The 21286-nt window shown below is 44.1% G+C and overlaps 1 protein-coding gene across 5 annotated transcripts; it reads left to right on the top strand.

The window, feature by feature from the left end:
* The first annotated feature begins 1697 nt into the window (after window positions 1-1697).
* On the top strand, window positions 1698-20744 carry SLC16A9 (solute carrier family 16 member 9). Of its 5 annotated transcripts, none has more exons than XM_050340779.1 (7): window positions 1698-1776; window positions 6069-6127; window positions 7707-7935; window positions 16227-16370; window positions 17293-17388; window positions 18695-19603; window positions 19933-20744. In XM_050340779.1, exons 3-7 carry the CDS (start codon window positions 7740-7742, stop codon window positions 20109-20111), a joined length of 1524 nt encoding a protein of 507 aa, XP_050196736.1. In that variant the 5' UTR covers window positions 1698-1776; window positions 6069-6127; window positions 7707-7739; the 3' UTR covers window positions 20112-20744. The 5 variants fall into 5 exon arrangements, with proteins under 5 accessions (XP_050196736.1, XP_050196735.1, XP_050196738.1 ...); XM_050340778.1 differs by lacking the exon at window positions 1698-1776 and adding an exon at window positions 1922-2000; XM_050340781.1 differs by lacking the exon at window positions 1698-1776 and adding an exon at window positions 2475-2581.
* Window positions 20745-21286: the final 542 nt, after the last annotated feature.

Here is a 21286-nt window from a genome sequence, read left to right as displayed (position 1 = left end):
AGTGAACTTTTTAATTTTAGCCCACAACATTGTGTTTTAAGCTTCTGTATCAAGCAGTATAATGGGATCTGGAGCTTTGTATGCACTTGCATGCAAAGAAGTTTTGTACTGAAGTGTAGGAAACAGCACATTTTGGATGTGTACTTCAGAATTGTTGTTTCCCAGCCATTTCTTGTGTGGCTGTGGAAAGATTTCAGTTCAGCCTTTTGATTTCAGCCTGTCCTAGAGCCCAAGGAGTGATCAAAGTCAGCAGAGGCTGTTTACTATCTAAGCAGCTGTCTTCAGTCATTTGTTTCAGCAACCCAGTGCATGTGTGTTCCCAAAATGCTATGTTCTCCCAAAGAAACCTCTGCCAGTAGCAAGCTAGCCTAGCTTTTCCTAATATCTAAGGCAGTTATCTGTGGATGGGGTTTAAGCCCACTCACCTCTTTTAGTTGCCTAATGTATATGCAGAACAGTTCATTCCCTTTGCTTTGCAGTAACCTCTTACGGTTCTTGAAGAATGTTATCATGTTCCCCCTCTGCCTTCTGTCTAGGTTAAATGCCATTTATTTCAGTTCTGCTCCCTGGAACAGTTTTCTAGAGTTCTCAGAGTTCCTGTTCTCTTTTCTTCTCCCCCCCCCCCCCTTCAGCTGGCTGCCCTTTCTGACATGAGATACGCAACACTGAGATACGTAATTGCCAGCTGAGATGTCTTACAAGTGAGTCTTGAACTTGTGTCGTTCTTCCGTCAGTCCTTCCAGTAGCAAGTATTAACTTTAATATTTACAGGAACACTGTGAGGTGTGGATCTAGACACTTTCAAAGATACTTGAAATTCATGAACCTGTAAATATTGCATGGAGAAGTAAGTCTAAACTGTAGGTCTGAATGAGGAGCTATGCCATACCTGTAGGAACTGCAGAGGCTGTGAACATCTGAGATTGCATCAGTATTTCAGGTCTAGCAGTATTTCAGCTCTCTGAATTTCACTCGAGTCTGGGAATGTTTATATTTCCACCTGCAATGTGTCGGTATCTGAGCTCTAATTGGGTAGAGGTAGCAGCACAGCTGCCATGCTGAACACGCTGTGGGTAGAGCTTGCTGAGTGTTCAGTCAGCCTCTGCATCAGACTTTGCAGTCTGGGGGGTGAAAGTCGCAGGTGGCTGAAATTGAGCGAGTTGACAACTACCTTGCCATATGTCTGACAGCGCTGTAGGTGCCATGCACACTGATCTGGGCAAGGGTTTGGATGAGACGTCCTCTAAAGGCAGTGGATGCGCTGACCCACGGGTGAGTGGTCTCTCCCCCGAGCTGGCAGGCTGGGGTTGCAGTGCTGCACGTGGGCTGCATCGCTGTCTGCACCGCAAGTTTGCGGCCTTAAGGCATCGGTGGCGGCGGGGAGGCAGCGCCCATCCCCGTCCTGCGGCTCTGCTGCCTTTGGTCGCCGCGGCTGTGCCCGGGGCAGCCCGGTGCTGCGGTGCCGCCCGAGCCTCGGCGCTGGGGGGGCGACTGCCCGGAGCGAGGATGGCGGTAGGGGGGTCGCTGTGCCTGGGGGCCAGGCCCTCGCCGAGGGTGGCGGTGGGGCCGGGCTGGGGCAGCCTGCGGGCGGGACACCGCGGGCAGTGGGGGCGGCTCCCGCCCGGGCCGGGCTGGGCACGACCCTCGGCCGGGGATCCGCGTCCGCCTTGCCCCGGAGAGCGCGGGGCGGGGGGAGGCGGCGGGGCCGGGGTCTGCCCGCGGAGCAGGAGCGGGATCGGGCTCGAAACTGGGCTCAAGGAAGGGTCCGCGACCGAGGTGAGTGCGAGCGGAGCGGCCGTCCCCGGAGGGGCGGGGGTCGGGGCCGCCCCCCCGCCCCGGGGCTGCGGGCGGAGGCGGTGGCGGCCCCCGGCGGCTCCTCCCCCGCCCGAGTTACAACCGGTTCGTGCCGGCCGAGGCCCGCCCGCCGCGCCGGGATGCGGGGCTGCCCCGGCTCCCGGGGGCGGCTCCTGCCCTCCGCCCCACGGGCCGCCCGCCCGCAGGTAACGGGGGCGCGGGGTTCGGGTGGGGGCAGCGAGGGATCCGGGCGGCGCTCAGACGGAGCCCCCGCAGGGGCTGCCGCCACCCGGCCTGGCCCGGCTCTGCCCTCCGGAGGGAGCTGCCCCGGGGGCCGGGGCGGGCCGGTGTCCCCGAGGGGGCTCCGCGCAGTCTCCGCAGCTCCTGGATTCGGGAAAGGGGCGGGCGCGGGACGTGCCACCGTCCTTGGCTCCCGCCGGGACGGCCGCATCCCCTGCCGTGCCCATCGACGTCCTCCCCGCCGTGCCGGCCGCGGGCACCCCGCGCTGTGGATGCCCCCCGGTGTCCCCTGTTGTCATCCGGCGGGCACTGGGCGCTGTGTGGCATCACCACCTGCCGCGGGCACATGGCAGCGGCGCTTGTGGCCACCGGTGCGTGCCCATCCCGGGCGCCCTTTGGCATCTGGGAAGCTGCGGCTGCCCGGGAGCGGGGCGGTGTGCCACGGTCTGTCTCGCCCTGTGTGTGGCATCGGGGCGGCGAGGGCGACCTTCAGTCACCTCGTGGTGCGCGTCACTGCGCGGATGAGCGATTGCCGTCGAAACTGGAGGTAGAAGGGCGTCAATGTGTAACGCTGTGCTCCGGAGCGGGGCTGTGGGCTGGCCCCCGAGGGCGTGGGGAGAGGCCAGGCAAGCCGGAGGCTATAAGAGGCCATCCATCCCCACAGAGGACCTGGCCAAGGGGCACGGAGCGGTTGAGGGAGCGGCTGCCGACGGCAGCCCTCGCAGGTTGTGATGCGTGAGGCGATGCACACCGGGCTCTCGTTCTTCAGAGGAGATCTCCTCTGGTAAACCGTGGTGGCTCGTGGTTTATAGCAGCGCCGGCTCTCGTCTGTCTGAATGGATGCGTTCTAGTGTCCGACAGGCAGGTATACTTGCGGGGGGGTTTTCCATCCCCTCTGGGGCAGTGAGGCTCTGGGAACAGGTAGGACTGGTTCTGCTGAGCTGACAGATATGTACAAAGTTGACGGGTTTATGTGCTGCCCCATAGATACTTCTTTATGTGAACTGATTTTGCACAATAGAGAAACATTATTACGTCGTTGGTAAGTTTTGTTCTGGTATTTTGTTTTGTTTTAAACTTCATGCTTCTTCCCTTATCAGGCAGAAATGGAAGGAAACGTTGATGAGCCTCTTGCTTATCTTTCAAAAGTGCAAGTAGAGAAGTGTGAGAAATAGGTAGACTTGAATGCTGAGAACTTGAAGGGAAATATAGATGTACTCAATGTGAAAGAACTTAAATACTTAAACATGGGAAGCTACTGTAGTTAGAGTATCAAAGTCTGATGCCATCAAAGTACAGATGCATCTTTCTCTGTGAATTTAATACAATGCTGTCACATCAGTATATGTGCAGGTGTGTGGATATGATGAGTATGTTATGCTAAAAACAACCAAATGGTATCATGGCCACTCTCATGCTTTCGGTGTTACTTGCAAGCTGAGGAGAAACTTCAAATGATAGTGGTAAGAACTTGCCTGAAAAACTAAATAGAAATTCACAAGAAATCTGATTCAGCTCAAAAAGAGTACTGGCTGGTACTGTCTTGATTTGTACCAGTGCCTTGCAAAACTGGACTAGCCAAGTGTTAATCATGCAGTGTTTCTGCTGACACTGGCTTTCTTTGCAGCCATGTGCTGCTCACAGAAAGCAGCACACTTACCCAGGCTCTGGTTGCACAAATAGCAAACTGGGAACAATCACATTGCTACTGTCTTTCTCAAGATTCCCTTTGCCACAGATTAATACAAGTTTCTGTGCTGAGGGCTAATGTTTCAGTTGTACTCGTGTTCTTTTTTTGTTGCTCATCTGTCATCTTTAAGCCAAATTTTAAGATTTATAGAAAGAGAGCTCATTATTGTGATAATGCTGCTCAGAGAAAAGCAAACAGTTGCAGCCAGACACCTCTCCCTTTCCACATTAAAATTGTTGTTCAGTTTGTTCTCTAGGGTTTCTTTTTGTGGTGGTTGGTAAAGGCTTTCATCAAGCAGCTCTCTTCCTCTGATTCTTATTCGCAGTGAGTACAACTCACTGAAAAGCTTTTTCTGACCAAACTTCAAGTTGCTGTTTAATTCTTTATGCTTCATGTCTCCATTTCAGTATTTTTAATGTAATGAGGTTTCCTGGAGTCTTGACACAGTATCCCTAGGTTTTGTGAATGGGAAGGTTTGTGAAATTGTTCCCACCTGAATCTTAAACTCATGATTGTTTGTCTATTTCCAGGATCACACGAGTCTTCCTAGTTGGCTCTGAGATAAAACAAAACTATTGAGCTCTCTCTACTGTGTGGGCTTCTGCTTCTTTATTTTTGGTGGTCACATTTATCTGCACAGTCTGTGTCCTTCTTCTGCACAGACAGAAAATAGAGGCGCTTTGGATCCCTCCCAAGTTGATGCACAGATTCAGTGCCTATGCAAGCAGTGTTGGGAGTAGCAAAGGTTTAATTCCCTCTGTCAGTTCTTGTCCCTGCTACTAAGCTATTATAGTATAACCTGTCATTTTCAGAGAAGCATTAATCAATGTACCGATAGAAAGTGGATTGATATTCGCCGTCCCAGCCGCAGCTTGGTCGACTGGGACATCTTTAACTATGTATTGTAGCAGAGGGCTCTGGGGAACAGGCTCCTCACACAGGTCTGGCACCTTTTGGGCTCTCTGCAGGAGGGGCTTTGTGCCTTCAGGGGAGTTAGAAAATACACCTCAGTTTAGGTAATAGGCACACAGCAGTGTGAGGAGCAACCTGCAAGAAAGGGAAAGCCAGGTCACATTAGTCCTTAAAAACAGATCCCAGGAGTTTATACATCTGTTATGCCTTTGAGGATCATTTGTGGGGGAGGAAATGATGGTGTTTTTTACTTTTTGCTTGACAATTGCAGGTGGTAAATGGCTTGAAGCATTTAAAAAGTAGGGATGATTTCGATACCTAAAATTTTACTAAAAGACACAAAAGAGATCTGTGGTGCAAAATAGTTGTCAGGATTTAGAAGATCAGCTCTTTTGCTGCCATAAATTGGGAGCAGGTGGTTGAAGTCAATAATGCTGTGCAGTGTTGCAGGAGATGAGGAACAAATCCAGAGGTTTTTCAGTCTATTAGAAAAGACTACGCGACCTAAACTTAAAAAGAACTTTTTTCCTCTCCTGTCCTGTCCTTGCTTCCTCGCCATCAAATGTTTAGAATAGCAGAACTGAACTCAGAGTTGTCTTTGTGCCAAATTTTAGGGCATCAATATAGTGGAAATCACAATAATAGCCAAAATGTGTTTGTTCTTTAAAAGTTACTTTTGAAACAAGTGAGTTGAGATTATTTACTGTCTGCCTCCATTATTTTAGAGTTTTCAGGAAAACTTCCTTGCTTTGTCTTAGTGTCTGTTGTTAAAGCTGTTACTTATTTCCACTGTTTTTTACTCTTACAAAACAAGGCAAATTATAATTACTTAATGCATGGAAAGAAGTGTAGGTCAGCTCTTGGTGACTGCATTCAAATAGCTCAAGTATTTTGTGTAGAAGTATGGGGACCCCCTTTTCTACAAAGGTTAGTGTTATAGGAAAGTACCTATAAGCAGCTTTTTAATGCTTTGATACCTTATGGTATGGTATAAATTCTGTCTATCCCAGATGTCACCCTTGCATCTCCTGGAATAAGGGACACTCACCAGATATTGGAGCAAGTAAGTCAGGGCTTACATTTCAAGCTGAAGCAAATAACTCTGTAATGTTTGTAACTGGGAATACTGTCTCTTGAAGGACAGTCAGTGTGTTAAAACTGTAAATCATTCCCCAAAGACCTAGAATGTCAAAATTTATTTCACATTAGTAGATAATATTTTTGTTACTTTGGGGCTCAAGGCTGCTGTCAGATGTTAATTAACGTCAGGGGATCAGTACTTGTCCAGTGAGATAACTTGATTGCTTCTGAAGTTCCTCTGAAAAGACATTAAAAAGAAGAAATCTAATGTGAAGCCACCATTTTTTCAGTTGTGTTCACTGTTCCAGTGATACTTTGACTGAAAACTTGCTTTGTTGTTCTTTTTCTGCAGGTAGTTGCCACGTGAAGTTACATTTGTAGGAAACTGAAGGACTTTTTTTGTCATCATCTGTAAGTATCTATCTTCGCAGTAACACTTAAGTGCATCTGTAAACTAGAACTGGTCTTTTTCATGTCCCTACATAATTATTCCTCAAAATTTTATACTGTAGTTTTTTTGTAAGTTTTCCATGCAAATTCTAAAAAAATTGCCCAAGGATAGAGTGTGAGGAGCTTGAATGGAAATTCTGTTATTGTCTACTTGTTTACACTATTGCTTTCATACAGCAGCAATTTTTTTTCCATTTCCTCTGGGTTGTAAGTCAAAAAGGCAGTGCAATACATTTATTTTTCTGCTTTGCCTCTTGGGAGTCTCCCTGAGCAGAGCTGTTACTGCAGCAGTCTTAGTGCGTAAGCTGCAGCGTGAAGATGGTCCTTGAGAATATCTCATGAAGAAAACAGGGTAAGATCTTATCTGTTTCTATCTTTCAGGGTAAAGGAAAAAAAGTTGTTTGGGAATCATACGTCTGGTTAGTGACAGAGTCAGGAACAGAGCACGGGTTTTGTGATCTTCACTTCTCCCTGTAGAGAGGGAGGGCAGGTTAGCTGTGTGCACAGGGGGACTCACAGTATCACTGGAGACATCCAAACTCCAAAGCAATGCAGCCTGGAAAGCCTCTAAATTATTTGGTGGATTTTAGAAGTATCCACAAACTATCCCTGAGAAGGTGTGAGGATGGTGGGTTACTTAAAGCCATGGATGCACAGGAGCAAGGTGGTATTTATGGAGTCCAGGGAGTGATTGCCAGTCTGGGGAGGGGTGATGTGTGCCAGCTGCGCAGAGGGCAGACACTGTAACAGGTTATAGCAGATTTTTGTGTGCATGTTTAGTGCTGTCATGTCTTGGCGTATAAGCCACACCTGTACACAGTTTCAGAACACACTTCACTAATATATACAAAGTGATTTTTGGATGCAACATTCCTCTACACATCACTGTGTTGACAGAGAGGAGTGCTAAACTGTTGCTAGTCTTCCTCTTGGCCTGTCCCTCCCAGAGTACACTATCTGGTGGCAAATACCCTACTAAACTTCAAGGCCCTATGCTGAGATGACAACCAAGTAAAGATTTTTTTACTCTTTTCCCTTTTTTCTTTTTTTTTTTTGACCTTTAACTGATACTTTTCTACTTGAGCTTTTTCTTTTTTTTTTTTTTTTAATCCTAAATTGTTTAATTGGGATTGTTTTATACTTGTAGATTTTCTTGTCTTTTAAGCCTGTGCTTCTCTTAGGTTATCCATGGTATTGAGAGCTGGGGACCATGTGGTTCTCTTGTTGAACTGTGGCAGATATTAATGCCTGAGGTCCTCACAAAACCTGTTCAACGCTCAGTAAATGAAATGTCCCCTGCTCTGTAATACAGTGCTGATGTATGTATAACTTGTTATGCTTTGTGTACTGCCTCTATTATTCAGAAGGGGTAGAAGTACCAAATGGTGCTTTAACTTTCATTGCTGTGTTGCTTCTATTTCTTGAAGGATGGTTGAAATGAGCCTCTGTTGGCATGTGTGCTTCTCTGCCCAGCTCACTTGTGTCAGCACACCTCGCTCAGTCACATTTCTGATGCTCTGTTTGGGTTTTGTTTGCACAGGTTCTGCCCGTCCCTCTGCTGTCCTCTGACAAGATGGTATTTCGGAAACCACCCGATGGTGGCTGGGGCTGGGTGATTGTTCTCGTTTCCTTCTTCACCCAGTTCCTGTGTTACGGATCCCCGCTGGCGGTGGGAGTCTTGTATTTAGAGTGGCTGGATGCCTTCGGAGAAGGGAAAGGCAAGACTGCTTGGGTTGGATCCCTAGCAAATGGAATCGGATTGCTTGCCAGTAAGTGTAGAAGCAGTATCTGTCTTAAACTGGAACCTTTCCAATAGATGCTTTCTCCTGTGTGTGCTTTTGGAATTGTGTCAAAGGCACCTGCACATGATAGAATGAGGATGCTGCATTTTTGTTTTGGGTCAAGGTGGGTAAGGAGGTTACATTTACGGTTCTGCTATGCATAAACCAAAGCAACATAATGGTAAGAGAGCAATAAAAATATTCCCCTTTAAAAATTAAAAATTTTTGTATTTGAATAAACTAGAAAAACCAAACTTTGGGAAAGATAATTTTGTTGGTGGGATTTCTTTTTTTTTTTTTAATGAGGCTTTAATACTAACATTAGAATTACTATTTTAAAATCAGAACAAACTGATAGTCTGAAATTGTTCAAGTGCTTTATGAAAAAAAGTCAATTAATAAATCAGTTACTAATTTTTCAGTTCTAGAGGTAAACCCACCATTTAGGGTGGGTGAGGGCTCCTTTCTACTGTCTCTTTGAGAAAAAACTCCCTTTGAACCCTGGAAAGTTATGGGTAGCATTAAAAAAACAACTTCACTGGAAGCTTTTCTTTAATAAGATGTTGTCAGTTGGGGAATAAGAGCAATGTTTTAGGGAAATAAAACACCACCATTAAATTCTGTAGGTCCAGTTTGTTGTTTTAATATCGAGCACAAATGTTGTACTGGGTCATATCACTAACTTCTGCTTTTCAAGGATTCACCATGGGAACTATTATCATTTTGCTGAATCTGGAAAAAATTGCCTGTGAGCAGAGCAACTGCTATGGGCAAAAGCAATTACGTAGCTTAGCGGGCAAAATGCAGCTCAAGTTTCCGAGGACTATCTCCTTAAAAGAAATTTGATGTTCAGATAAAGACCTGAAAGAAGACCACTGCTTTGTGTGACACTGCAACTGGCCAAATATTGGTGTCACATTTGTTAGGGTTTATGTCACTAGGCAGAACAGGAACATGCAATGGCAGGTGGATCATTAACCACAAGAAGCCTATATTCAGTCTCAGGGTATAAGTAGGTAAAGCACTGTGGACTGCTCTTCCATCATGCTTTTTTATTTTTCTGTTTTAAGGGCATTAACTCCCATTATTAGTGCATCAAGACCTAAATAAACCTTGAGTGAGAGAGTGAAGTGGGAGGAAAATAAGGATAAACAGGGTAATTACTGAAGAAAAAAGTAGGCATGAAGGAACTGCAAGAGAAGGTGTGAAGAAAAACCCTCTCCCAGGACACCAGAAATCTGTGGCTCTGATAAGAGCCTCAGCCCCCTTTGCTGTATGTCAGCACTGTGTTTCCAGATTTGTTACTGCTCTCTGTCTTACTACTGTGAGCAACTGTCAGTAGTGTGCTTTGTAGCTGGGTTGGGCTGGGGTAAGAGTTAATATTCTTGGTGGCTGGTATGGGGCTGTGTTTTGGATTTGTGCTGAACACAGGGTTGATAACATAGAGATGTTTTTGTCATTGCTGGGCAGGGCTTACCCAGATCCAAGGCCTTTTTTTACTGCTCATACTGCCACGTTTGGGGTGCATGGGGAAGTTGGGAGGAGACATAGCCAGGAGAGGTGACCAAAGGGATGTTCCAGACCATAGGACGTCACGCTCAGTGTATGAAGTGGGGTGAAGAAGGGGGGATGTTTGGAGAGGTGGTGTTTGCTTTGCCAAGTAACTGTTATGTGTGACGGGGCCCTGCACTCCTGGGCACGGCTGAACACCTGCTGCCCCTGGGAGGCACGGAATTCATTCCTCGTTTTGCTTGTGTGGCTTTTGCTGTATTTCAACCCACGAGTTTTCCAGCTTTTACCCTTCCAGTTCTCTCCCCATTCCTGCTGGTGGGAGCGAGCGGCTGCCTGGTCTTGGCTGCTGGCTGGGATTAAACCATGACAGCAGCAAATAGGAACTTCTGTGACTGAGTAATACAAATCAAAGGTGCCTTTGTAGCTGATTTTGGTATGGAATGATTAAATGAAATTTTGGCAGGTTAGGAGGAATGGTGTCTGTCCATGTGCTTTTATTCTTCCAGTTTGGCATTTGGAAGCTTAATAATCATTCCTACTTCTAATGCCTTTAAAAAAAAGTACAGTGAGGGCCTTTTAATTGCATTGATGTTATCACTGTTGGCTGAAAGCAAAATATATGTTCCCAGCTTTACCTCAAATGGAAGATCCCAGTGTCTTATCAAGCTGGGATATGATCTTGATGACAAATCTACTTTAAGTAAACTTGTTGAAGGGGCAATGTAAGTGTTGTAACCTCTTCCTAAAACTAGAATGCTTTTGACAAGCTACAATTTTTCATATAGATTTCATTGCAGGCCTTTTTCAGACCAGTCACTAGTCACGAGTGTAAATATCATTGTGTTTTCAGAGCAAAATCCAACCTGGCCTTGAACACTTCCAGGGATGGGCAGCCACAGCTTCTCTGGGCAACTTTCTCTTCTAGTGTTTGTTGATTGGTTCCTTTCTCCACCTTTATTTTGGTGTCCAGTCTCTGATCTAGTTATCTAAAGACATTTTCAAGTGTCGATACTATTAAAGCGATTCATGTTGCGTGCAGAAAATACTGTAATGGTCATTTGATTAAGAACATGCTTATTTGCTTAGTGCATTCTCCATCTCAAAACTTTTCCTCAGTAATCAATTTCCTCCTTGAAAGTATACAAACTTACGATACAAGTTGCTTAGTTTTAGTTCTCAGCTGATGAATAATGTTATTTTCTATTTTCAAGTGGTATATTTTGAAGTACCCCTGGATTAGTTGATGGACGTCTACAAAATATAATCAAACTACTTCTAAATTTTCTTTAAAGCCTGTACATTGATACAGTCTTTTTACCATTGACACAAAAGACTCCAACACTTTTAATTAAGGCTTTTCTGGAGAGCCATTGACTCCTCTGTGAGCTCTCTTCAACTTAACATCACCTTTCTGAAGCTGTGGGTGCCAGACTGGAATAAGAATGGCAGTTATGGTGGATTTGCAGCTGCAGGCAGGAAATGAGTGAGTGTCCATTTTCTTAGGAAGACTTTTGTCATTGGTACCACCAGCAATCACATTCATTAGTTGGCTTCTGTAACAGAAAGATAGGTCCAGTGACTCTGCTGTATTAGTACTGTAATTTCACCAAGAAGAGGATGACATGTATGGCATCTGGCACAGAAAAAGACTCTGTGTGTCTCCCCCCTTCCCTCTGTACATGTAGTCCTAAACTTTTTTTTTAAGCAGCTGATGCTGGTGAGCCCTTTCACGTTTGCTGTGTTGGTATCCTTTCTAAAATGTTTACTTCTGACTTGTGTGAGAGCTAAACTTAGACTGGAGACATAGAAACCCAGTACAGCACCTTGTTTATTGGGATGAGTTTCCTGACCGCCTGGTGTTCGATTTCTGTCCTTTTGCTCACAGCACAGGCAGCGTTGCTATGGCCCTGTTCAGTGTTCAGCCCTGAGCACCCCGTCAGATGGAAAAAGGGAACAGGACAGGGACCTGGTTGATCTGTTCCTTGCAGGATGACTTGGGTTATAACTTTTTGTGACACGACCTGAGGCACATTGGAAGAAATGTGCCTAAAACAGTGAAAGAAAAGCATCAGTGTTATTGTACAGGGCAGAGGTGAGATCTCCTCTACCGAGTGAGGTGTTATAACCTTGATCAGGCCACGGTAGATGTGGCACTTGGCTCCAGGGCTTGTTGCATACGAAGAAATTGGAAAAGCTTGGTAGGTTTCCCCTACTAAAATAGGCCAGAGGAGGATATTTATGTACCTTCTTGAAGATTATGTGTTTCTTCTGCACCAAGTGTTCTTAATTTTACATCCATTTGGAGCCCGAAATTGAATTTGATCCATGTTAACACTTGTTAAAAGCAAAACAGACGAAGACCTTGGCGCCTGTAATTGGCACCACAGCTGTTTATAGTAAGAGTTGACTTCACAGTGTTTGGCATAGGAGGACAAATCAGCAATGACTCCCATTCCTTCTTCCCTTCAGTAACGGAGAAAGAACAAAGGGAAGATTCTCTCTTGAGAGGTATGTCTTGATAATTTGGTGGGGTGTTTCTGCTGATCTGAGGGATTCAGTGTTAAAGGTTTAAAGAGCTTAATTATGGGTTTTCAAGCAACAATTTTACAATCCTAAAACCACCTTTACAGCATCTACTTATTTTTGGACAAAACCCTCACACATACATACCCCATTGTAAAGTATGGAAACTGTACATAGTTTTTGTGGAGGGGAGAGGGCACCCCAAAGATTCCTCTGAAAAGGAACCCAGTTCATAGAATAACTTTATTGGAAAGGAACAGTCTTTCCAATCAGTGGGGTGTGGGTTGCTATCCAGTGTAAAAAGCTTTTTTTCTCATCTGTATTCATATCCAGACTACAAACATTTGGAGCATATTATATTTATTATAACCAGGTTTTAAAAATGCACTTAATATGCAAAACTATTCTTGTGCTCTGTCCAGTGGATTTTACGTGCAGTCCATGAGCGTTGCTTCTACTCCACAGTTTCAACAGGCTCGGACAGACACCAACAGGAGGGTGGGTCAGATTAATAGAGGTGATAAGTAAAAGAACTCAGCTGTCCAATATTGTTTGTTTAGCAAAAGGTTTTGTGTGTGTATGAGGTGAAGGAGGGAGGACCCTCGAGATGAGCAAGTGGAGGATGGGAGTGATGGTTTGCAGATTTTTTTTTTTTCCTCTTCTTGTGAAAATACTGAGGAAGAGAGTGCTAGTTCTTGATGTCCATAAAACAAACCAACTTTGCACTTGTCAGGGGGTCAGCAGATTGTGGTAGTTATTGAGGTTCCTCTGTGAGCAGCAGATGGCTTGTTTTCATGTCTCAGGAAGGACTCACTGTCACTCCCAGGTCTCACTGAGGGTAAAGTCTTTTACTCAAAATAATAAAAATATCAATGTACAAAATGAATACTTCTAGGTGCTCTCCCTCTTTGGTCTCTCTGCATTAAGATCTACTGTGAAATCCCATATTCTTTCTGCTGCTGCTTCCCATTTTGTCTAGGGATCTTCTCGACTGCTCCCCTGCAGAGCCTGATAATTGTGTCACTGGCTGCTGAGCTGTGACAGGTCATGTCAGAGGAGCAGTGCTGGCTGCTGAGTCTTTCCTCCTAGAGTTGGCTGTCATTCTTATAAACTGAGCTGGTATCTTTTTTTGATAGAGTTTGGTCTAGTCTTAAGATGCATCATTTGGAAAGGAAAAAGCCCCAGGGATTTTATTTGTAAAAGAGGTAAATATTTATCAGTGTCTTCAAATATTATTCTAATTCCAGTACTAACCCCTGGAGTTGTTGGCAAACTGAACAAAATGTTGGCTTAAAAGCTATTTTTCATGCTTACTATTGAGGATTGCCACTGGGATTTTATTTTTATGGTGTTCACATTATGGTGAGAAAGGGTCTTTCTGAAAGAGAGTCAGCCAATGAAAACCCTTATGCTGCCTGAAGAGCTGTTTCCTATGTGGCTGCACACAAACTCCTGCATTCTTCAGAACATCCACTTAGAACAAAATCCACGGGTCGGGAGTTCACAGAGCAAGTCTCAGTCCCGCTCTGGGAAAGTTGGATTTTCACTAGAATTAACTGCCTTGAACCCATTGTGCTTCAATTACTTGTAAAGAATAACATGTTTGTGTACAGTGAACTCCTGTGCAAATGCCATGGTAATAACTGAAGGTACTGTGCCTGGTGGAAATAAGAATGCCAGCTCTTTGGGAAAGGGAGAAAGGGAAGGAATGCGAGGAGGCAGGGTAAAGAACAAAGATGCTGGCTGTCATGGGGCTTTTCTTTTGTGACTTTTATTTTCTGGCAGTGTGATGAGGGGAGTGAGAAGTAGAGCCCAGCGTGAAGGAGAAGATGGAGCTGTTTTTCTTCTCAACCCAGTGAAGAGTATAACCCAGAAAAGAATAATAACTATTTTAATACTTATACTGGCACTCCTTCTTATAAACAGGGCCATTGCTGGGCTGCCAGATCTCTTGCTGTGTGAGATGGCAGATTAATACTGAGCTTATTGGAGCAGGTTCTTCAGTTTTGTGCAGGTTGTTTTCCATATTGGAGAGAGTAGGTCTCTTTGTACTTTTTGTTCTCCTTTGGGATTGGTTTTTTTAAGTGGGAGAAGCTGGAAGAGCATCTCCTTGGACCTTGTCAGGGATGCTTTTGATTGTGTTCCAGTGGAGAATGTCCTTGTCAGGACACAAAGACATGTTTTTCAGCTTTGTGTCTCTCTTCTTCTGCCTTGAGGTCAGATGGTCCAGTTTTGCCTTGGATCAGTGAGGTCTGTACCAGTACCACCACCCCAGGCTGGACAGAGACCTTCTGAAAGTAGCTGTTTCAAAATATAGAGGGCAGGTAGAAGGGAAATACTGTTTGCTTTAACAAGGTAGTGAGTCAGAAATAAAGAATAGAAAGAGTGCAAATTCCCCTGCTTAATTGAATTATATTATCACTACCTGATGTTTTTTTACTGTAGAAGAATTCTTATATAATACAGAGTCAATCCTTTGTTTATTTTTAAATCCTGTGGTTTTAGGAAACATACCAACCTTAATTTGCCAGTTCTAGCAATTAATTCTAAGAATCAGCAACAATCTAACACTCTCAGCTTTTGTTCTCAGCAAGTTACTCTGCCCAAGTTACACTGGCCAGCTTTCATTCCCACAGCGTGCTGACTCTTGAGTAGCAGCAAGTGCTTGCATCTTCCTTTTTCATAGTTCCCAAAATCCAAATAAACCCTCCTTCCCCAGAACATTTTCTGGGGACTCTTTGCCTGGATAAGCCCCAATTCAGACTCGCTCCCCTTTGCGTTCCCTAGGCAGAAGCTTTTATGTAGGGCGAAGTTCTGACCTGCCTTGCCTTTGAGGCTCGTTTCACCTGCTAACGAATCTGTGCCCCTGCCTGCCAGAACTGCTTGTCCTGTGGACGGTAACCACAGGAAAACCTTGCCTGCATTCCCAGCTGCTCGCTCCCATCTGCAGACCTAGGCAAGCACCGTCCTCAGCTCCAACTGGTGTTTACCTCCTATCACCTCTCTGGGCTCACCTCCCATCAGCTGGGAATGTCAGCCACGTGTGAGTCAGGGAGCACTGACCTGAGCCCATGGCACACTCCAAAATCACTGCTCTTGTGGATTGTATCGCACATGGAGTGTCTCTGTATCGATGCAAAGGGGTTGAGGTGGTGTTGTTTGTTTGTTTGCAGTAGTGTCGATCATCTGTGTATCTGACTTCTAATCTCAGAGTTGCTGAGTTTAGGATCCTGGGGCTAATATATAAGTTTATTTATGAATGCTTGGAACTGCAGGGCTTCAGATAGATTGTCTTTTGCAAGCCAAGTCCCTTGCTGGTTGCTTATTTATGCAGGGCACCAAACTTGCATGCTACTTAAGACTAAAAGGTGTATTCCAGGTCACACAACTGAAAATAAGAGCTTGTTCTACAATTTCTGTGAGGAGAGAACTGGCTGAGTAGAGGCAGGGTACAAATTCTGCCTTTGTTCTTATTTTCGAGAACTAAACAACCTAGAAATATTGGGGGGTAAAGAGAGGGAGAAACCTCCTCCAAATTTCGTGAATGTTGCCCTGGATGTTCTCAAGAAGTGCCTTTTATTTTCTGTAGTTTTACAATTGAAACCAAGATAGGTAGTAAAGAGTTATTTGGTAGAATACTGACTAGCAGGTATTTGATTTCCTCAAAAATCAGGGAAGAGTACTGTTTGTCTTTATCTATTTATCAACAGCTATTTCCTCTGTGTAAGCACCAGATGGCATTCTTACTGTGATTATGATCAGAAGTTACTATTTTTCCATTTCAGTTTTATAAATGTAATATCAGGATGAAACCAGATAGTGCCTTTCTGAAGCACAGTTTTGGGGCTGATGGTCTATCTTGCTTTGGTATCCCCGGATGAAGATTCCTTTCAGAGCCTTTGAACAAGTCCTTAGGTGTGTAGTGACGGTGTTACAGTTCAGTAATATATCCATCATCCCATGTTTAAGGAATGTTTTGCTCACTCCTTCCCTCCTAGCCCTGGTTCCCTCTCGTGGTTTTGATATCAGTTTCTCCTTGTGCAAAAATCTGGCAAGCCTGACCTGTAATGTTTTTATAACCGACTGTTTCAAAGAACCATGTAAAAATTAGTATTCTGAATTGTTATTTAATATAACTCTATACTTAAATAATCATCATAAGAAACATTTCCACAGACTGACGTTTCAGAAGTTCTTCCTGGTGCTGGTATTTACTAGGAATGTTTTTCCTGCTTTTCCTCCAGGTCCTGTCTGCAGTATATGTGTATCATCTTTTGGAGCAAGACCAGTAGCTATCTTCAGTGGCTTTATGGTGGCCGGGGGCCTCATGATGAGCAGTTTTGCACCTAACATATACTTTCTATATGTTTCATATGGGATAGTTGTTGGTAAGAAACGCCTTCTCTTCAATGTTGAGACTCGGTTATTTTGAGTCTCGGTTTATGAATATGAAAGGGGAAACTGATTCACAGAGGTAGTGGTAGTCTGGTACTTGATTTATCAAGGAGTACTTTTGGGCAGGGAGGGATGTTGCACAGGCAGGCTGTTACCATGTAGTGAAAGATGAAAACACTGTACACATTCATCAAGGTTTGCAAACAGGTGGTCCTCTGTTGACACAATTGTGAAGAGATGGAGAAGCTGAGGTTTTACCTAAGGGCTGGAATCAAGCAGGTCTTCTGCAGGTGTTGTGAAGGAAGTGCCAGTCTTAAAGGAATAACATATCCTCTAGATTCTGTCATGTACTCATTCTAATTTGATAAATTAGAGATCATTAGGGAGCAAGATTGTTCTCCACATAATTGGATTGAACCTAAAATGCTGTGCTAGAGGCATGAAAGTGCTGTTCTCCTAGCAGGTGGTGACCTGCCCCTCTCTGCTGCAGAGGGCTGCTGCGGATGGCTGATCAAATTAACTGTGTCAGGAATTTGGGCACTTCTCTGGCCAGCAGGGACCCAGCGTGGTGCTGACTGGGCACGGTGCCCGTGGATGGAGCTCTGCTGAGTTCTGAGGCCACCCCATGGGCTGAAAGCCTTGTAACCTTCCATACAGCACAGAACCCCAAACCCAGCCTGCTCCACACAGGTTCAGCAGCCAGGGATGCTCAGGGGGAGGGAGGTGGGACAGCAGTAGACAGGTGGTGCAGCAGCGTAGTCACCCTGTCAGTGGGAGGCTGGTGTGGCTGGTGCTGAGCCAGAGTTAAGAGGTGCCTCTGCTCCCAGGGTACACTGCTGTATTACCTGAGGAATAACAAGGGGCACTGCTTCCCAGAGGACGTGGCATGCTTTATATCTAACTCTCTTTCTCAAGGTCTTGGATGCGGCCTTTTGTACACTGCAACAGTTACCATCACTTGCCAGTATTTTGACAAACGCAGAGGCCTTGCACTTGGTCTGATTTCAACAGGTATGGCTTTTAATTGTCATTCTCTCTGACTTTTCAACCCTGATACAGCTACTGTTACCTAGGCAATAAAAACCAGGGGATTATATTTTTCTCATTTACTTCCTCAAGTACTTCTTAAGTCAAAACATCAGTAATAATGAAGAGATAAATTCAGGCTTCAGATAAAATAGTAACCACACTTGCAGGTGTATGCTGTGAGTTATCCATACAGATGAGAAAAGGATATTCACTCAAACAAAAGCAGACTCATGCATAGCTTGGGCTGCATACCATGGATAATAAGAAGGGAAGTGTTCCATAGAGCTCTTCTTACACAAGATCAGAGGTGAGAAAGAGATTGGAGATGCAGGGTATAAATACTGGATCACCATAACCTCACATTAGCTGCAACTTTAAAGGAGTAGTTGAAATTTGGGCTTACATTTGTCATAATTTTTTCCTTTCCAGTCAAAAAGAAACTAAATTTTGAAGTAATTCCAAATGCTCATCCCAGCTTTTTTAATCCATGTATGTTAAAGTGATCCTAGAAAAATGAACCTCTGATAATACAAGGAAAATTCTTTTGAGGATACTGAGCAGTCTTTCTTACCCTCTATCTGGGCCTTTAGCTTGTGTGATGTTGTCCCATACACCAAGAAGAATTAATGGACTGAGCAGGAAGTGTTGAAGACAGCTGTTGTCCCATGCCTTGCTTTCTGGATTGTATGGAGTCTCTCCTCTGATCTGTAGTCTGTCAGTGAGGAGAGGCATGGTCAGTACAGTCAGAGTTGTGAGACACTGATACTGGACCCACACCATAGAGATATATATATATATATATATAAGAGAATATGAGGGAACATCTGCAGAAATGTTTCCTGGCATCATTTTCTGGGGTTTTTGTTAGGATTCCAGGTAGTTTGCCTTAAAATCTGATCTTATTGAGCCCTGGTTAATTTTAGTACCTGGAAAACAAAACAAGTATAAATTTTGTAATTATTTTTTCCTGTGTTTAGCACCAAAGTATATAAATGGCTTTAATATAACTTAGAGAGAGTCTTCAGCAAATCATTTTAAATCATTGTTTCTGACGTGCCTGTGAGTGCTAATTGACGTAAATGGTTCAGATTTTTGTGGATGCTCAGTAAAGAAACTGTAACTTCAAGTGGGATGATGACTTACCAGTTCATTGGACAGAGCAGAGGAGCACAAGTGACTTACCATTCCTGTGACAGTGTATTCGTAGCTGCTAAATTGTCTGAGTTTGTTAGTGTTGATGAGTGTTCTCAGTTTTTCAGTTAAAACTGATCTTATTTTCCTCTTATAGGCTCAAGTGTTGGACACTTCATATATGCACCATTGCAAAGAGAGCTTATTGAGCTATATGGACTGGATGGTTGTCTGCTAATAGTTGGTGCTCTGTCTCTAAATATATTAGCATGTGGCAGCCTAATGAGACCACTGGAGTCATCGGGTTCTCCTCCACCAGAAAAACCATGTGTAGACAAAGTCCCAGATCAATATTTTGTTTACCATGAAAAAGAAAAGACTGTTGAAGAAAATATAAGCATCCTTGAAAAGGGCTACACTGATGAAAAATGTGTGAACAATGTGCCTGACTGCAAACAGGATAGCATTTTAAATAAGAATGTATTGAGCTCAATAAATGTAAATGAGAAAGACACTTATAAAAAGAAAGTTGTAGAACAGACAAACTTCTGCAAGCAACTTGCCAAAAGGAAGTGGCAGCTCTATTTGACCTACTGGAAGGAAACCGTGGTTCTTTTCAAAAACAAAGTATTTTCAGCTCTCTTTGTTGCCATCTTGCTCTTTGATATTGGTGGATTTCCTCCTTCTCTGCTCATGGAAGATGTAGCAAGAAGTGCAAACATTAATGAAGATGACTATTATATACCCCTCATTTCCATTATCGGCATTATGACTACTGTTGGCAAACTTATTTTAGGAATACTGGCAGATTTCAAGTGGGTCAACACTTTATATCTATATGTAACTACCTTATTAATGACAGGAGTGGCCTTGTTTGCAATTCCATTTGCCAAAAGTTACCTTATATTAGCAATGCTTTCTGGGATTTTGGGTTTTCTGACTGGGAACTGGTCAATATTTCCGTATGTAACAACGAAGACTGTGGGAATTGAGAAACTGACTCACGCCTATGGGATACTGATGTTCTTCGCTGGACTTGGAAACAGCCTCGGACCACCAATTGTAGGTAAGGTCAAGGTAGATAGTATAAACTGGAGGTGAGCTGGCCCAGACCAGACAGAATTAATTTGCATGTGAGTAGTTCTGCCTGGTCCTAATAATAATGGAAAGGTGAAATCAGAAAATCTTCAACAAAAATCAGAGCCTGTCTTGCTTGAGCTGGCCAGCTGATTGAGTGCTTGTTTAGGCTTTGGTGAAAAGCACAATTCGTGTCTAAGTGGTCAGACTGTTATAAGTTTGTCTTATTTTATTTTTCTGTGGTGTGTCTCTAACTTAACAGTGCTGTGTTACACTGAACTCCTCACTGATGCGCTTCTCTCTTATTTCCACCCCCAGGTTGGTTTTACGACTGGACGCAGGAGTACGACACTGCGTTCTATTTCAGTGGCTTTTGTGTCTTACTGGGTGGATTTCTCCTGCTGTTGGCAGCGTTGCCCTGCTGGAATGCCTGCACCAACCAGAGCTCAAAGCTGCCTCCAAATACTTACTCCTACAAAGTTGCATCTAGCGCTTAGGTGACAACTGGAAAACACTTTGCGCCTTTTTATATTATATAGCAAAGTATTTTAGTAATTTTCCACTTATTTATGAAGCCCACAAATCCTCTTCCACTAGAAAAATTCCATTGTTGCTTGTTCTTGTTGTTCAGTTCCTTCTTCTTCTTTTATTTCTTTTTTTTTTTTTAATGTTATTTTTAAAAACAGTCTTATTTTGTCTACCGTGCACCGTGTTTCCAGCCTTTGTCTACTGTAATTTCCTTTTACCCTGTAAGGGGTATGTTCTGCTGTATTATCAGCTGTACTTTTTTTTAAAGGGGGGTGGTATGGAGGGGTGAAAACTTTGAAGCAAAAATGAAGGCCTGTTCCTTATAGGAGAAGGTTGGCATTTCTGTTACCTTTCTTGGGTCTCCAAGTTGCACAATCAGGCTTTACAAAACAAAAATCTGCCTTATTAGAATGTAATACTGTGGCGAGGTGCTTTTAACATCATGCTTAGATTAACTTTTTGTCTTTTTAAAGTTTCTGCAATTTACAATGAAGTGCCAATTGCAGGAGGGAGAAGAGGGGAAACAAATCAACCTTATGTTGTGTAACTGAAGTGAACATTTTGATGAAAGTAAAGATTCTTACTACCACTACAACTAAGAACTGCGTTTATAAATATTGCACATTTTGTGAAGTCTGTTTATAAAACTGTTGAACGAAAACGTTTTAAACCAAGGAATAAATATGATTGTTGAAACCATGAAAAGAAATTCTGGCTTGGTTATGAAAATTTGTAATCTTTAGACCAAAGTTGGGGATGTGCTCACAGAAGCCCACAGGTGAGTGTTCCTAAGTAAGTCACCCATGGTCTGGAGGTACTAGGGGCCTCTCTAGTTGCACAACCACAGTTTACTGGGTTGAATTCAAGTTTACTGGGTGAAGAAAACCTCTCTAGCTGCAACCTACCCCTGTGTGTGTGCTGGCTTTGTGCTGGCGTGACTGGGGGAACACTCTGTGATGTTGAAGCCTTTCCAGGTGCTGCTGCAAAGGCAGGATGACTCTGGTAGCTCTGCACTGCCCCGTGTGCCCTGTGCAATAGCTTTTGCTTACATAGCTGCTCCTGTGCCAAGGATGGGTCTGGCTGCTCTTGCGCAGCAGTCACAGAAATCTCTCCTTGGGTGGCACGTCCTGTGCACTTTGGCTCC

The sequence above is a fragment of the Myiozetetes cayanensis genome, unplaced genomic scaffold (assembly GCF_022539395.1).
Source record: "Myiozetetes cayanensis isolate MyiCay16 unplaced genomic scaffold, myiCay2020 scf10, whole genome shotgun sequence".
Taxonomy (NCBI): domain Eukaryota; kingdom Metazoa; phylum Chordata; class Aves; order Passeriformes; family Tyrannidae; genus Myiozetetes; species Myiozetetes cayanensis.
This window is presented reverse-complemented; position numbering and strand designations above follow the sequence as displayed.